General features: G+C 34.0%; 3 protein-coding genes and 1 non-coding gene across 6 annotated transcripts; 2 read left to right on the top strand and 2 right to left on the bottom strand.

Annotated features, from left to right (window-relative positions):
* The first annotated feature begins 86 nt into the window (after positions 1-86).
* Positions 87-4,814, top strand: LOC111292582 (uncharacterized). Its single transcript, XM_022885024.2, is given in 13 exon segments — positions 87-1,620; positions 1,711-1,772; positions 2,024-2,036; positions 2,039-2,154; positions 2,249-2,359; positions 2,506-2,704; positions 2,864-2,922; positions 3,574-3,626; positions 3,720-3,766; positions 3,769-3,853; positions 3,855-3,939; positions 4,072-4,189; positions 4,314-4,814. Coding segments are annotated over 13 exon segments (1,419 nt in total). The 5' UTR covers positions 87-1,412; the 3' UTR covers positions 4,577-4,814.
* TRNAA-AGC (transfer RNA alanine (anticodon AGC)) lies at positions 1,165-1,237 on the bottom strand. The gene has a single exon. It is a non-coding gene; the product is annotated as a tRNA-Ala (tRNA).
* Positions 4,815-5,194: 380 nt separating the features above from the next.
* TRX2 (thioredoxin 2) lies at positions 5,195-6,813 on the top strand. Its single transcript, XM_022883559.2, has 3 exons — positions 5,195-5,514; positions 5,645-5,767; positions 6,425-6,813. The coding sequence occupies exons 1-3, from the start codon at positions 5,374-5,376 to the stop codon at positions 6,569-6,571; spliced, it is 411 nt and encodes a 136-aa protein (XP_022739294.2). The 5' UTR covers positions 5,195-5,373; the 3' UTR covers positions 6,572-6,813.
* Positions 6,814-7,201: 388 nt separating this feature from the next.
* Positions 7,202-13,632, bottom strand: LOC111291682 (plasma membrane ATPase 1-like). Of its 3 annotated transcripts, none has more exons than XM_089767014.1 (22): positions 13,600-13,632; positions 13,407-13,485; positions 13,130-13,249; positions 12,805-12,903; positions 12,502-12,639; positions 12,298-12,432; positions 12,015-12,194; positions 11,700-11,906; positions 11,493-11,612; positions 11,288-11,407; positions 10,993-11,115; positions 10,801-10,905; positions 10,544-10,688; positions 10,261-10,425; positions 9,758-9,996; positions 9,455-9,487; positions 9,210-9,291; positions 8,927-9,087; positions 8,601-8,774; positions 8,320-8,502; positions 8,066-8,244; positions 7,202-7,467 (listed from the first exon to the last, which is right to left on the bottom strand). In XM_089767014.1, exons 2-22 carry the CDS (start codon positions 13,458-13,460, stop codon positions 7,371-7,373), a joined length of 2,859 nt encoding a protein of 952 aa, XP_089623140.1. In that variant the 5' UTR covers positions 13,461-13,485; positions 13,600-13,632; the 3' UTR covers positions 7,202-7,370. The 3 variants fall into 3 exon arrangements, with proteins under 3 accessions (XP_089623140.1, XP_089623139.1, XP_022739292.2); XM_089767013.1 differs by having other exon boundaries at positions 13,407-13,476; XM_022883557.2 differs by having other exon boundaries at positions 13,407-13,632.
* Positions 13,633-16,144: the final 2,512 nt, after the last annotated feature.

Below are 16,144 nucleotides of genomic sequence, written 5' to 3'. Positions count from 1 at the left end.
TTTCAGAAAGTTATACTTCAAATTAAACAACTATCATTTGCTATAAATTTGTTGCTCTTTATTATAGTTAAAAAATAAGTTATTAGGGTCATGAACAAGACAAATGTTTCTCAAGAAAAACAAACAAAAACCAAAAGTTGAGAGTTGCACAATACTCGGGGCACTTGTTAATTTCTATATTGTGATGAGGGAATGAGAGTTTCAAGACCAGTAAAGTAGTAACTAGCAAACTCTGAATATCTACTTATCTCCATCAGTATTTCTTGGTTGTGATTAATAGTAGCAGCCTCATTTTCCTACTCATTAACAAAAGATAAACATCATTCATGCATCTAATCAAGAATAAAACAAGTGTCATTCATGGATTTCTCTGTTGTCCATTGCAATTCTCAAAACAATGGCATTGCAAATTACAATGAATAGCAAATGAGAGATTGGGGACGTCAAAAGTCAAGTCATTTAATAGATTGTTTTTGTTGCTCATAAATATGTAGAAGAAACTAGTCCCTTTTTGCCATGATAGCTCTAATCAGTCTAGACAAATGTTTAGTTTCGATTTTTCTTTCTTCTGTGGCGCTCTGGCCTTCCTTTAGCTGTTGTTCTGTTTGTTTCCAACTTTATTTGATCTCCATTTCTCTAGTGAGACATGAAGTAGAGTCAGAGGACCCAAGAATGGAATGCAAGGATGTCAGATAGCTATGAAATATACTGTATATATTGTAATGATCTTTACTTGTTATGGCTGAATAAAACAACTTGGGTTTTCTTCTAGTTATTATTTTATATATATATATTTACCATTCCGTATTTCAGAGGCTAAAATTATTTCACTGGCTGTTAAATCTCTGTGAATCTCATAAAACTGAGAGGTATCATTTACTTATTTGACAGTTGAATGAGACCAAACACACCATTGCAGTGTTACGTTCGAAGTATAAATTGTCAGATATCTCAGATAATGGGAAACAATTTGTAAGACAATCATGCAGAAAACTAATCTATTTAGTTTCAGGTTTCAACATGACTAACCTTGTTCAAAAAAATTTTTTTTTTTCTGAAACAACTAACCTTGTTCAAGTTAATTCCAAATTTTGAGCATGGTCTTGCCATCATGGAGAGGGTCCTCGAAGGGGCAATTCCATGTTAGCAAAAAGGACATGAAGATGGAGATGCGGGGTATCGATCCCCGTACCTCTCGCATGCTAAGCGAGCGCTCTACCATCTGAGCTACATCCCCAGAATGTTTCTTTCATCCCAAACTTTAATATCTAAGTAGTTGATTTCCAGTTTTTGAATCATGGTTATGGTCTCTCGATGATCTTGTGCATCCCAGTTTCCTTCACTTTCCAAAGGAAAAGGCAAAAACCACTGCTTTTTTGGTATTTGATAGTTTGAGGCCTTGAGCGACAAAAATGCTGAGGAAGGTACTACTTCAACAAACTCCCATAGCTCACCGATTCCTTTCTGCTCGGTCAACATCTCATTTACTCAACAAATGCTCTGTTTTCTCTTCTTCTTCTTCAGAATCCGAAATTCATCAGAGTAATTCAAAAGAACAGCTTGAAGACCAACCCACAAACACCATTTTCATTGATCGTTCTGGACTCTACAATACCCCAGGTAGCTCTGTCAGCATCTCTCCATCTCTATATTCCTATCATTTCACTTCTTTTTCGTTAATTCTTTGTGTTTTTTGGTTGGGTGTTTTAGAGCATTCTCATGAACCTTCCTCGGACTCTGAACTTGTCAAGCATCTCAAAGGCATTATTAAGGTTAGTAAAATTGGTCTCTTTTGATGTAACAAATTGAAGGTTTTGTTACTTTTGTAGTTAAAGCAATATCGTCAGTTCAATGCATTGAAACTCATCAACATTACCTGTCAACTGCTGCATTTAACTAGTATCATTAGGACACTCGTTAGCGAAAACCCATGAACTTAAACTCCTAATGTTTCTTTTTAGTACTTGAAAATGTGGCTTTTGTGCTTTTAACACTGAGCTTTACTGCTTGTGAATCTTGTCAGTTTCGTGGCGGGCCAAATATATGGAAGAAGTACTAACAAATTGCAAGACTGTGTTCTATATTAACCGGGATATCTTTGGAACTGAAGGAGATTTCACAACATCTCCTGAAGTAAGCCAGATGTTTGGAGAGGTAATTCAATTTCTACTGAATTTGTGTATGTGAACTGTGAAGGAATATTCAAGGAGACAATTAATTTTATGTTTTTTCCTACTGGCATATTCAGATGGTTGGTGTTTGGGCTATGTGTTTATGGGAACAAATGGGACAACCAAGCAGAGTGAACCCGGTTGAGCTTGGCCCTGGCCGAGGAACTCTTATGGCTGATCTTCTTCGTGTATGATAGCCGGTTATATTTCTCTGTCAAATTTCCTTCTAAATGTAAAAGACATGCAAGGTAGTGCTTTGAAGTTTTGTTTAATTAGTTTTATAAGGACTCCATTTGGTCAGGTGTCAAATAAGTGTTTGGTTTTTTTCTTCTAGAGTGCATCAAAATTTAATAACTTCACGGAGTCATTGCATATACACATGGTAGAATGCAGCCCAGCACTGCAAAAGCTTCAGCACAAAAAATGTCTGGATGAAGATAAAACCAGTGAAGGTGTTGAGAAAAGGTCTCCAAGCACACTGGGTGGAACACCTGTGTCATGGCATGCTGCACTGGAACAGGTTCCATCAGGATGTATGGCATTAACTTCTAGATTTTTTTCTCTAAAAACAAGATATGCATGCCCTTTAGTTTATGAAAACAGTTCAGTTATCCTATAGTTTATGGATCGGGTTAAACAATAGCTTTCTCTGTTCTTTCCTTGATTCTTTTATTTGTTTGCATATGTTGCAGCGCCCACTATAATAATTGCCCAATAGTTCTATGATGCACTGCCAATCCACCAATTTCAGGTTTGTCTTGTTCATTTTGATGCTAGAACTGAATGAATAGCTGTTGTTTCTGTCACAGACGCTATCCATCAGTAAATGATTGCTTCTGCTGGCTGAGCCTCGGATCATCAATATTAAATCCCTGGCTCTTAAAAAAATGATTCATAGATTTTAATTTTTAGACAGCATTTATCTGGTTAGTGTCATTATGTGAAGTTTCTGTAAATATTTGCAGCTTACTTGATTAAACAGTTGAGACATTTTGTTTTTGCCTTAATACTTGCCATTTAAATAATCTGTTATCATGCTTTGATAAAATTGTAAAACACAAGTTACTTTTCCATTGTCTATTTACTGATCATTAGATAACAGAGATCATGAATAATTTCACAGTAATTTGAGCAGTATACAACATAATATACATCTAGTCATGTATGATGTGGACTAAGTTAATAATTTTATGCTTTGAACAATCACTGGAAGCTATATAACTTGGAAGTTTTGAGTTTGGTATATATATTATCAAATTGTTACCTAGTCATGATGAGTTGTTGTCTTCCTCTTAAAGTGAGACAAGTTTTTAATCTTGTACTGAAAGTTTTCTAACTTTACTGTACATTATATAGCTTGTGCCATTTCATATGCATCTCTGATTAAAGAACTTCTCTGCAGAGGGCTTCTCGTGGCTGGTGTGAGAAAATGATATATGTCATTGAAGATTCATCGTAAGAATTTGGCATCTACTTTGACAACACTTCAGTCAGTTTACTAATTTAAAGAGTCTACTTGTTTAATACTTTCTTATATAATGTGGTTAGGTTTTGTTTTGTTCTATCTCCACAGCCTACAGCTGCAACTCTGTACCTATGAAGTGCTGCAAGTGGGCTGTGCCCGAAGAAATAGAGAAACTTAATCAAATCGAGGTTTGCCCCAAAGCAATGGACTTAACTCACACTTGCAAAGAGAAAAAGCGCTGATGGAGGAAGAGCTCTTATTATTGATTATGGTCTGAATGGAGTAGTGTCAGATAGTCTGCAGGTCTAGTTCCTCACATTGCATCAATTATGCGCCGAAAGCCTGGACAATTAACTGATCCTTGATTTTGTCACGTTAGCAGTTATAAATTGTTTTTCATCTCCTTTTCCCTGATTTCATACTCATAACCACTAGTAAATTTGTCCAGGTGATTCGAACAAGTTTGTTGACATACTAGACAACCCTGGGAATGCTGATCTCAGCGCATATGTTGATTTTGCTTCCATCAGGCACTCTACTGAGGAAGCTTCAGGTTTGCATCCTCATTGTATTGGTTGTACTAGTTGTAGTAGCATATTTCATTCTGAAAGGCGTTCAGAATTTGTTACTGAAAGAAAACTGTAAAGATTAATATCATGAATCCAACATGTTTTCAGATGATGTGTCTGTTCATGGCCCTATTACTCAGTCCCAGTTCCTTGGTTCCCTTGGAATAAATTTCCGAGTCGGAGCCCTGCTACAAAACTGCACATATGAACAAGCTGAATCACCAAGGACCGGATACCGGCCGTCGGTGGGTGAAGGTGAAGCCCCCTTTTGGGAGGGACCAGATGAGCAGGTGCCTATTGGGATGGGTACACGTTACATGGCAATGGCCATTGTTAACAAAAAGCACGGCATCCCAGTTCCATTCCAATGAAGTTTTTAAACAGTCTTGTCAAGTAGCCATATGTTTTGCAGTCAGAGATTTGTAGACCCTTGCCTTGAGAGAAGATGCATTGACAAGATACAAGTTGTCCAACTCACTTCTGCAAATTGCTAACTTCTCAAGGCAGCAACAATGGATGGAAATTTTGCTGTATATATTATATATAACACTTGCTCATATAGAATACAGATTAAAATTCGAATTAGGTAATTTATAAATAATTAAAATATGTTGATAATTATTCATGAATACTTATATGTAACAAATCAGAAAATGTGATCCCTCCTTTGTTAAAAAAATTAATGATTTTTTGGTACCAAATTTTGTCCAATAATGAGTAATTTTATATTGAAAATTGTCTAAAAAACATATTTAAACTCAATTTGTATTAAAAAATGTAATTAAAAGAAAATAAACATACTAACATTATTAATCCTCTATCTAATTTATATAAATTCAATGAACATTCTCAAAATATTTATTATTAATAAAATAAAATAATTATTAAAATTATTAATTTTAATGACCAAATTTTAATTTGAAATTTTTAACAAAAAATTTTAAATAAAAAAAAAACTTAATTAAAAATAATTGATTACATAATTATACGAAGATATCCAAAATTTTCTGGACACCTAAATTTTTGCAAAGAAAAAGGATAAAACCGAAACTTCCTTGTTGTAGCCGTCATCCGCTGTACCTTGTCCTCAGTCCTCAAAATTTTTTTATTCGATTCTTTGCTTTGAGAAAAGAAAAGGAAAAAGGGAAGAAAAGAAAAAAAGAAAAAAATGGGTTCGTTCTTCTCAAGCTTGTTAGGCTATTCCGATTCACCATCAGAAGATTCATCATCGTCTTCAGGGGTCTTGACCTTCCATTCATCTCCCAGATGGCAGCTTCACTTCAACTCTGTCAAAGAAACCCCAAATCTTGTACCTTTCTCTCAACCCCAAATCCAAACTTTTGTTCTTTTTTTCTAATAATTATTTTTGAGGTTTTGATTATTGTATGAAAGATCTGAAATGGGTTTCTGTTGTTTTTGGTTAAAAAAAATGAGAGCAGATGGTTATAGATTTCTCAGCTTCCTGGTGTGGGCCATGCAAGTTCATGGAACCTGCTTTGAATGACATGGCTGCTAAGTTCACTGATGTTGAGTTTGTAAAAATTGATGTTGATGAGCTGCCTGTATGTGTTCTGTCCTTTTCTTTACATATAATTTTTAAGTAACTTGTCAAGGTGCTTTTAGTATTCAGGATTTTGATAATTTGCTAATGCTGTGTTTGGAAAGATGAATTTGGGAGAGTGAATTTAGGTTTAATTTTTTGTATAATTTGTGAGAATGAAATGTGCACACTATGGAGAAATTAGTTAAATTCTCAGATAAATACCAGCATCTAACAAATCTATAAATTTGAAAATAATCACAAAGGTCTTATTTATATGTATTTTTCATACAATTTATTATACTAAATTTGAAATCCAAATCTTTTATCTCAAATTCAAGTTCTCAAATGTAACCTAAGAGTACTCTCTCCTTTTATATGCATAATTTATAAGTAATTTTTAGGAGTTCATTTACTACAAAATAATGGAAAATATATGATAAATCTTAAAAATTCTGATAACTTGTTGGAATGCCTTTGCTACAGTATCAAATTTGGTGTACTGAATGCCCCCTTAAAGGAGTTGAGCTAGGACAATATATTTGATCATTTGGTCTGTAAACGTGAAATGTAGATTGAAAGGATATACATTTTTGAGAGGTTGTTGAGCATTTTATTTATTTATTTATTTCCTTGGTTTTCATTGTTGATTCTTTTTTGGTTGTTGGTGGGTTTCCAGGACGTGGCACAGGAATTTGGGGTGCAGGCAATGCCAACTTTTGTGTTGCTGAAGAAAGGAAAGGAAGTGGATAGGGTGGTTGGAGCCCAAAAGAATGAGCTTGAGAAGAAGGTTGCTAAGCATAAGACCCTCCAAGCTGCTGCTTGAACTTTAAGTTTGCATATTTTCATCAATAATATCTAATGGGGTTTCCTGAATTTGATGATGATAAACAATGTTTTAACAATTTGTGTAACAATGATGGTTTTACATATGCGGTTGATATCCATTAATGATACCTTTTAGGGTTTCCTAAATTTGATGATGATAAACAATGTTTTAACTCTTTATTGTGGAACAATGATGGTTTTACTTTGTGGTTGATATCAATGGTCAGATGCTTTCTTTTACATTCATCTTGTTTGTGTGTTTCTCTGATTTCGCATATTGCATTTGGTATCTCCAAATTCAGCTTATTGAATTTGAAATGTGAGTGATAGATATTTAGGTCATTGCCCCAAAGGTATAAGAAATCCTTATATGTAACATCTTTACTCAAGCAAGTAGAGTGACCATGATAGAGTTCTGAGGTCCTTAAAGCTTGCTGCTCTATCAGTACTCCCCGAGATCAGGTTTCATCGTATTAGGAATAAGTGTTTCTTGAGGGGGTCTTAAAGTAGAGGGATTCACTCTTTTGAGGTTTCCAGAGCAACTCTTTCTCTGTTCTTTCTGTTTTGTCCTCCTCTGATAGGAAGAGAGGCAGATGCAACATTGAAATGAAATTGTATGAAAAAGAAGTAGATAGAACAAGGGCCGAAATAACATTGATGCTATAGAAAAGAAGAGTCTTTCAGGAAGATGATGGATGTAAGCATATAGAAAGGCAGTTTGTGCATTGTGCATCAGGATTACAAATTACAGCAGCAGCATATGTAAAACATGTAGGAGCAAAATGTTGGATGTCTTCTTAGACAGTGTATGCTTGCGGAATTGTGTCTATGTCAAGACCCTTGAGTCTAACCACTGATTCGACATGCCCTTTCAGCGTTGTCAGTTCTCTGAACCTGCAATGGAAAATGCAAATGATTAGCATTGATCAGACTTTATCAGTAACCACCCATTACCCCTCCTGGAACAACCCCTTCAGAAACGCATCTAGTTTGCTATATCAATGTCTTTCTCTGCTCCAAAAAGTATCAAATTATCAACTGGTTGGCCATTCATCAGATGAGAATGACAATTAGAACCCTTGATGCCCTTGCATTGTATTCATTAATGGATCCTGCAGCTTAAGAGTATAAAAAAGGGTTGCAAGTGATAGAGTTTTAAACGTAAAACCTATTAGATGTCTTTTATTAAGGGTGGTTACATGAACTAATTTAACTGGAAATTTTTTTATGCATTTTAATCAAGCATTGACATTTTCTATTTGAAAGAAATGTTAAATCCGTCCATGGAATTGGCTATCATTTTATGTGCCATTGTACAGAATCCAACTTACAATATTCTAAGCAGAAACCAGAAAATCTGGCTTGGTAAGCCCCTAAAAGTTGCCCTTTAACATCAAGTTGAATATCTTTGTAAGCATAGAAGAGGGAAAGGGAAAACAATGAAAAAGCTGATCGCAACTTCAGTGTTAGCTTATTGTTAATAGATACATACCTTGCAATTTCAGCTCGCCTTTTTGCATCTTCAGCCATCTGATTAAGTTCCGTAAAACTGGTGCGGTCGCTGAACATCTTAGTGTCAGGTGCCTGCAGCCCATGGAGGGTCCTTTGAGCATGTGCCCATTTTAGTTCACGTTCTTCCTTCCCAAAGTCTTTCTTCCTCGTGAAAGCAATCTGCAAAAACAACCAACCAAATGAAACATGCAGCAAGCAACCAACAAAAACTGCTCCAGAAGTTTGAATACATACCCTTTGTTCAATGACAAGATCCCAAGCCTTCCCGCTGAGGGCATATCGGATGAAGAACTTGATGAAGTCGAGTGGAATATAAAAGATAAGGTTGTAAAGCCAAATCACGCCTGCCCAACGCCATCCAATTCCTTCAATCTCAGCAAAGCTCCAGTTTGCGTAAACAGCAATCAGTGTAGCAATCTGTTCATGACAGAAAACCAACAAATCAAGAATAGTTCGTTTTTTTTTTTTTTTTCATAACTCAAGATTGCAAGAAAAAAAACCAGTAGTTTACTAACCAGCTGTGCAACAACAAAAGCTGTTACAAGTAACAGGCCAGGACGCTCAACAAAAGACCAGCTCCTTGCTCTCGTTACAAATATGAGAGCCTGACTTATAATGCTCACTTGCAGGTATATTGCTGAAGCAAGCTTTCCATTGTCATTATGAAGGCTTGAAACCTTAAATTTGTGCTGAAAAAAACACATTATCATACTAAGCAAAAGCAAATAGCAGAAAAGATCATAATTGATTAAAATGTAATGCCAATTCTAACGTAATTAGTCCATACAAAAGCGGATGAAACTTAATTTTGTTACTATTAATGTGAAAACTATCATCTTACAGTAAAGAAGTCTGTACTGTATGCTGCCCAAAAGAAAATGACAGTCATCATAGCTAAGTAACCACCAAGTATGATTCCAGTAGCAAAGATTTCTGCCAACTTCCAGCTGTCTGGCAGAGGAGATGGTTTTACCCTATCCTTGGATATTGTCATAATGGTTCCTGGCAGACCAACGGTTTTGTTAGCAACAAATAACTAGAAAATCCAACATTCCATATCATTTGAGCATACTAAATAGAATAAGAGAATGCAGTTTTTGCATACAAAGACAAGCAATACAAACCATCATTAAGTATAGCAATAATCAGCACCATGAAGGGAGGGAAATCAAACTGCCATATCAAGGCCAGTAACATGAAACCGAGCTGTCAAGCAAGAGGGCAAATGACGGTGCAGTATCAAGTTAGAATCAAGCTACTTTGGGAGGAAGCCATTAACACATTCATATAGAGCTATTTTAGCACAAAAGTAATAACACTAAACAAAATTGTCAGAATGCAATATTTCAAAGCCAATGCCAAAACTTACCACAATACGGATTGTAATGGAAACTGCATATATCTGCAAAGATGAAAGAAATCATATGATCACTTTTTGTTAATTGTGAAAGTGAAGGAGATAATAATGCCTGAAAACCCATAACCACTTGAGTTCATGACAAATGGAGTGGCATGAGGATTGAGTGCCACAGGACAGGCCAAGTAAAACCTATTTTTTAAGTTGAATTACTCGAGCTGACTAAGTAGTATGCTTAGGACTTAAGAGAACTGCCTGACTTACGCCTAATTCCAGATGCTCCTATCACATCTCACGGCCATGGTCCATACTCACCGTGTAATTCTTCATCCTCTGGAATATAGCCCGGCTAGTTAGTACAGCACTGATAATAACACTAAGACCAGGTTCTGTCAAGACAATGTCCGAAGCACTACGAGCTGCATCAGTTGCATCAGCAACAGCTATGCCAATGTCAGCCTTCTTAAGAGCAGGAGCATCATTGACCCCATCACCAGTCATTCCACATATATGTTTCCTGGCTTGCAAGCGCTTCACGATCTCATACTTGTGCTCTGCACCAACAATTAAATGAAAGTCATATAAGCAACGAGAGCAGAAAGAAGCACATTCTAAAAACCAAAATCAAGTACGATGTTATCCATATATTGCATCTAACCATCACATCAGTCGCTAAGCATAGACCTCGTTGTCCAGTGGTTTCAAGATGTTTCAAAAGAGGCACTACAGGTTTAAGTGTGTCTTTGAGATTTTAGGCACAGCTTGCAGATGATTTTTGCACGCAAATTTCAAGATGGAAAAGGAAAAAGTGAAGATACCAGGGAAAACACCAGCAAAACCATCAGCTTTTTCAATCAACTCATCAACTGGCAATGCAGCAATAGACTCATCTTTGTTTTGTCCTAACAAGGCTGATGAAGGATACATGTTGGTTCCCATTCCCAGACGGCGTCCTGTTTCTTTTGCTATTGCCAGTTGATCACCTAATTGTTATTGGAAAGATCAAGAAGACGAAGCATCAATCAGTAGTGAAAACAAAGTAAAAGCATTTACTAAGTAAATTGAGAGAGTTTGAAGCAGCATCAATATCAGGTTATGCACCAGTGATCATTTTCACGTTCACTCCAAGGTTCAATGCCCTTCTTATTGTCTCTGCACTGTCATGTCTAGGTGGATCAAACAAAGGCATTAGACCAATAAATTCCCATGGACCTCCTGAGCTCTCCTTCTTTCCATCAGGAACTTCCTGCACATTGATTGATAAATATAACCAAGAACATTATCAATTTTGTTGTAAAATGTAACAGGGACAGAACCACTTAATTATAGGACAAAAAACAAGATTACAAAAAATATACCTGACGTGCTACTGCAAGTGATCTTAATCCACGCTCTGCAAACTTATCAATCACCGTATGAACTCTACGGTCCAACTCTGACTTATTGTGTGCAAGATTCAAAATCTAATAATCAAACCACAGGAATGAATTTCTTCAAATCGCATTGCAAAACGGTCAAAATACATAGAGCACTGCTAATGATGAGCCTACCTGTTCAGGTGCACCTTTGCTGACCCGGTGCATTCTACCTTGATTGTCAATGTATGTCAGAGCGGTTCGCTTATCAGTTGGATTGAATGGAAGGAAATGAACTTCTTGAATACCAGCTCGTGCCTAGGCAGTTGTTTTTCCAGCAAAGAAACCAAATTAACAGGAAAAAAAAAAAAAACTCAAACTTGTAGGATATAATTTTGTTTTTCTTCTTGCTCTCTCTGTAGTGTAAGCAACAGAAATCAAAATTCTATTCTAGCATACTGAAAAAGGTACATAACATCGAGCAGCATACCTCCTTCGGATCAGCCAGCATCCCCACTACAGCAGCATCTATGGCATCCTGGTTTTCCAGCCGGGAAGCACGTGCTGCCATCAGAACGACAGTATCTGGATCTACTCCTTTCGCAAAGATCTATTCAGTAACATCCACATAAATGTTGGACCAGGCAATAAAATCAGAAGGCTACAAATAAAACATGAAGCAATTGCCAACCAACCTCAATAAGATTTTTGTCAATTGACAACTTGTTCAATGTCAAAGTTCCAGTTTTGTCACTACAGAGGACATCCATGCCTGCCATTTCTTCTATTGCTGTCATTCTCTTTGTGATAGCACCCTGAAATGACAAATTATTATCAGCAAGATTAAGATATGATCATTAATCATCTAAGATAACAAACTCCCAAGACTAATTAAAACAAACCTGGAGAGATAAGCGATGGGACCCAATTGCCATTGTAACAGATAGAACTGTGGGCATGGCAATAGGAATTCCTCCAATAAGAAGTACCAGTAAATTGTCAATTCCTGGACGATATTTACGGTGTTGAATTGGGTACATGACAATGATTTCTGTTATCATCCCTACCGCGATGGAACATATGCAGAAATTACCAATGGCAGTCAACACCTGTTAAGCAAATCCCAAAAAAAGCATTTTAATGAATAAAACAATGCAGAAGAACACAGAAAAGTTAAATTAAACAATAAGGTATTGTTTTTGTTGCAGCTCTTAGACCTTTTGAAAGTGACCCTGTTGATTTGTAGAATCGACAAGGTGAGCAGCCTTGCCAAAGAAGGTATGAACACCCGTCGCAATCACCACAGCCTCAATCTCTCCTTGTTTGCATGTAGAACCTGAGTAAATACTGTCACCAGGGCCTTTAGTTACTGGAAGAGACTCACCCGTCAACGCAGACTGCATTGTGAAACAGGGGAGATTAAGAAATAAACTTAACAAATTCAATTTCAATTCAGCTTCAGCCAACAGAGCAATGAATCTGTTAAGGTCGCAAAAGAACCTGATCAATTTTAAGTGGATCACCATCAAGGAGCCGAGCATCTGCAGGAATAATGTCCCCGAGTTTAATACTGATTATATCACCTGGAACAAGAATGGAGGCATCCTCCTCAGTCCATTTCCCATCTCGAAAGACCTAAAATCATCCATTTTGCAGGTCAGTTTAAAGTACTATGAAAAACATGAAGGCTCATGCATTCATTACCTTAGCTTTAGGAGCAAGACGAGCCATGAGAGCGGCAGCTGCATTGCCAGCATTGTTCTCTTCTATGAAACTTATTGTCGAATTAATAAAAAGAAGAGTTGTAATCCCAACAAAATCTTGCCAGTCAGGAGGTTTCCCCTGTAAAAGAATGATAACATCATTCAAGAAAGTCCTTAAGTAATTGCATAAACAAAAAAAATAATAATAAATTCATTGTATGACTTATTATAGGGAATTTTTTTTTTTCGGTTTGAGGACAAAAACCAACTTAAATTATTGAACAATCATTAAATATATACTCACTCCTCCATTGGCAAGAGCTATGGCCATGACAGCTGCAGCTTCCATAACCCATGAGAGAGGATTCCACATAAACCCCAAGAACTTCAAAATTTTACTCTCCTGCAAAACCAAAAAAAAAAAAAGAAGAAGAAAAAAATTAGTTTCTAGAAGATTTCAGGAGAACTATAAGTTTTCAAATAGGCTCCAATAAGCAATAACTCAGTCCATAAACCTTAATAATCAGTTCTATAAACCACCCTGTTAACTGGTCCATGTTCTCACAAAAATCACAAAAAGATATTGATTTAAAAAGAAATACAAATAAAGGTTCTTTTGTGATTAGTACCTGTTTTTCCTCAAGCTTGTTATAGCCGAAAATACTAAGCCTTTGCTCAGCAGCTTCTGTGGTTAGACCATCTTTGTTACACCTCAAAGTCTCAAAAACCTCTTCAAGTGGTACATTTTCCTACACTCAAAAGGTTCAAATTCATTAAAAATCAGAACAAAACACAAATCCCAGAAAAAAAAATCTTAAACCAAATAATAATAATAAAAAAAAAATTAACCAAAAAAAAAGAAAAACAGAGCAATTTCCTCTTTTAGATAAGTATGAAGTATCATACCAAATCAACAGCTTCCTTCAGCACAGCATCCAAAGTCTCATCCTTGTTATCCATATCAACAAACTTAGTCCTTTTAAACCTCAAAAAATCAAGTACGTAATCATCAAAAGGCTAAAATTTGAAGAATTAAAACACAAAGTGAATCAGAATTCAGAAGGCAGGAAACACAGTACTCTGTTTTGTATATGTCTACCTTAAAGTTTGGTTATTATTGTTTTATTGTCACACCAGAATCTTAAAAATGTCAGCTTTTTAAAGGGTAGGATTGTTCCAAGGTGGACAGAAACAGAGTTAGATCATGTAATTGGCGGGTACAATCTGTGCCTATTATATCCTCATTATTTTTTTTTAAAGAAGAAATTTAGGTAATTCAAATGAGGACACTTGGCAGCAGGACATTATTTTGTTTTAAGTTGGATGCTTTTTGATCATTTTGTCCCTTCCCTTACTTTCTTTCCTTTTGTTTTTTATTAAAAAAATTATTTTTTATACATTAGTATGCCTATTTTTTAATATAAGTTATGAGATATGAGTATTTTAATTTTTTTTGTAAAATTTAAAATTTTCACTTCATGAGATAATTTAAAAAAAAAAAATCAATATGTCATCTACATTGGCAATAATGAAATTTTAGGAAGTTTATAGGGGTTCAACTATTTGGGAAAATAGAATTAATATTAACATTGAAATTATTATAAATTATAATGAATAAAAGGTTTTTTTATTATTCTTTTCATCTTAAAATATTTATCATATATTGATTTTTATGAATTTTTAAAAAAATTAATTTTAATATATTTTAAAAAAAATTTTATAAAATTTAAGTTTCTTAATTTTTAATATCAAAAAGTAAAAAAAATCATAAAAATAAAATTCAATTATAAAAAATATGAGTTTTATATATTTTAAAAAATAAAATATAATTTTAAAACATCTTAAAAAAAGAAATAAAGGGATCATGTAAGAGATGTTTTTAAGCAAGCATATTCTTTAAATGGACTTTATTGTTTTCTTTTTTTTTACAATTTCTTCACATTTTATGTATGCTTTTGAATTTCCAAGCCCATTCTTAGATAAATAATAAATCTTATATTTTTTCCCTTAATTTTAAATACTTGAACGGTTAGGTGAAAATATAAAAATAACTTAAAACTTAACTTAATTAATTTATATAATTAAAACGACATTCAATATATTTGAATTTTAAATTTTAATATTTATAATATCTTTTTTTATTCTCAAATTATAATTTTTTTAATTAAAAAAAGTATAAAAAAGAAAATAACCTTTAAGTTTAACACAATGTAGAGCTGATTTCTTGAAAAAATATGAATCATACAATATTTTGTAAGACTACAGTCTTAAAATTATTCGAGAAAAAAATTAAAGCCGAATAAAATTTTAATAACGTATTATAAAAAATAAATTTAAATCCAACGCAATACGTTTCAAGACACCTTCAAAAATTTTTTGCTTCTAAAATAAAGTATCAACCATGTTATTTATTTTTCTTTCGTTATTTTCTTATAAAATAATTAGAAGTGAGAATTCAAAATTTTTCTTTAAAGAAAGAAGAAATCTCAAAACATCTTTTTCAACTCTTAATTGGACTATTTGTTTCCTATTTCACACGACATCTATTTGACAGTAGGGCAGCAACATTACAACTCAATCAAATGATATGGACAAGCAAATTATGTGAAACTTGTCCAAGTTAGAATAATTTTAGGAGGTCCTAGATGGATGAAATGAACTTTTCAATCCCTTTGCCCATTTTTGGCCTTTTATTTTTGTTATTATTATTATAATTTTTATTCTTGTAGTAGGAATTGAACTTGGTTAACAATTAATCCAAGTGTGCACAATTTAGAAAAACTTCATTAATTAAAAACAAAAACGCTTAGAAGAATTTGACAAATTTTTTTTTGTGCATGATAAATTGAAAGATTTAGGTGTTAATAAATAGAGAAAATTTGAATCAAGATTTGGGATCAAAATAATTTTTCACAACAAAAGATTTAAAGGGTTTAAAGGATGGGGAAAGCTTTCTATTTGATAACCAAGAAATTAAGTTAAAATAAAAGGAAAAAATTTGCAATATGCCACAAAATTTCTTGTGATGACTTTGCAATTATAGGAACAACCACTCCAATACCCAAATTTTTCAAAATAGTTTGTTAGTTCACAATAAATTCAAAAAAACCATTAAAGTTTGGTATATAAAGCTATGAATTAGACATAAACATGAGAACATCTATAAGTTTTCATATTTGAAGGTTTCTCATTTATATTTTTATTAAAACTTGATTTAATGTGGTTGCTTAGCTAAGAAATAGAATAGGAAAGGTTGTCAATAATCACGTGATTTGCTGGTAATGTGTTACGGTTATCAGAATTTAAATATTAATAACTTCAAATATTAAAAAAAAAAAGAGATTGACCAATGTATAATATTCTTGTCTTCATATATATTAAATGTTAATGTCTCTATTGAAAAATAATATAAGAAATTTTCAATAAGGCTATAATTAGACAATAAATCTCTCCTTATTAAGAATGTAGAAACCCTTAAAAAGTAAGGGTTAGAGGCATTACTTCGGGGATTGAGCTATAATGTAATAATTAATCATGGACTAATATAAATGAAAGAGTGCAAAACACAACTTAAATCAATTTGTCATTTGGATCTAAATCAAATTATTAAAATCTTTTAAGGATTGAAATTTTAAATGCCAATA

The sequence above is a fragment of the Durio zibethinus genome, chromosome 10 (genome assembly GCF_047325235.1).
Source record: "Durio zibethinus cultivar Kanyao isolate XHJ-2024 chromosome 10, ASM4732523v1, whole genome shotgun sequence".
NCBI lineage: Eukaryota > Viridiplantae > Streptophyta > Magnoliopsida > Malvales > Malvaceae > Durio > Durio zibethinus.
The sequence above is the reverse complement of the archived record's forward strand: the minus strand, read 5'-3'. Positions and strand labels throughout refer to the sequence as shown.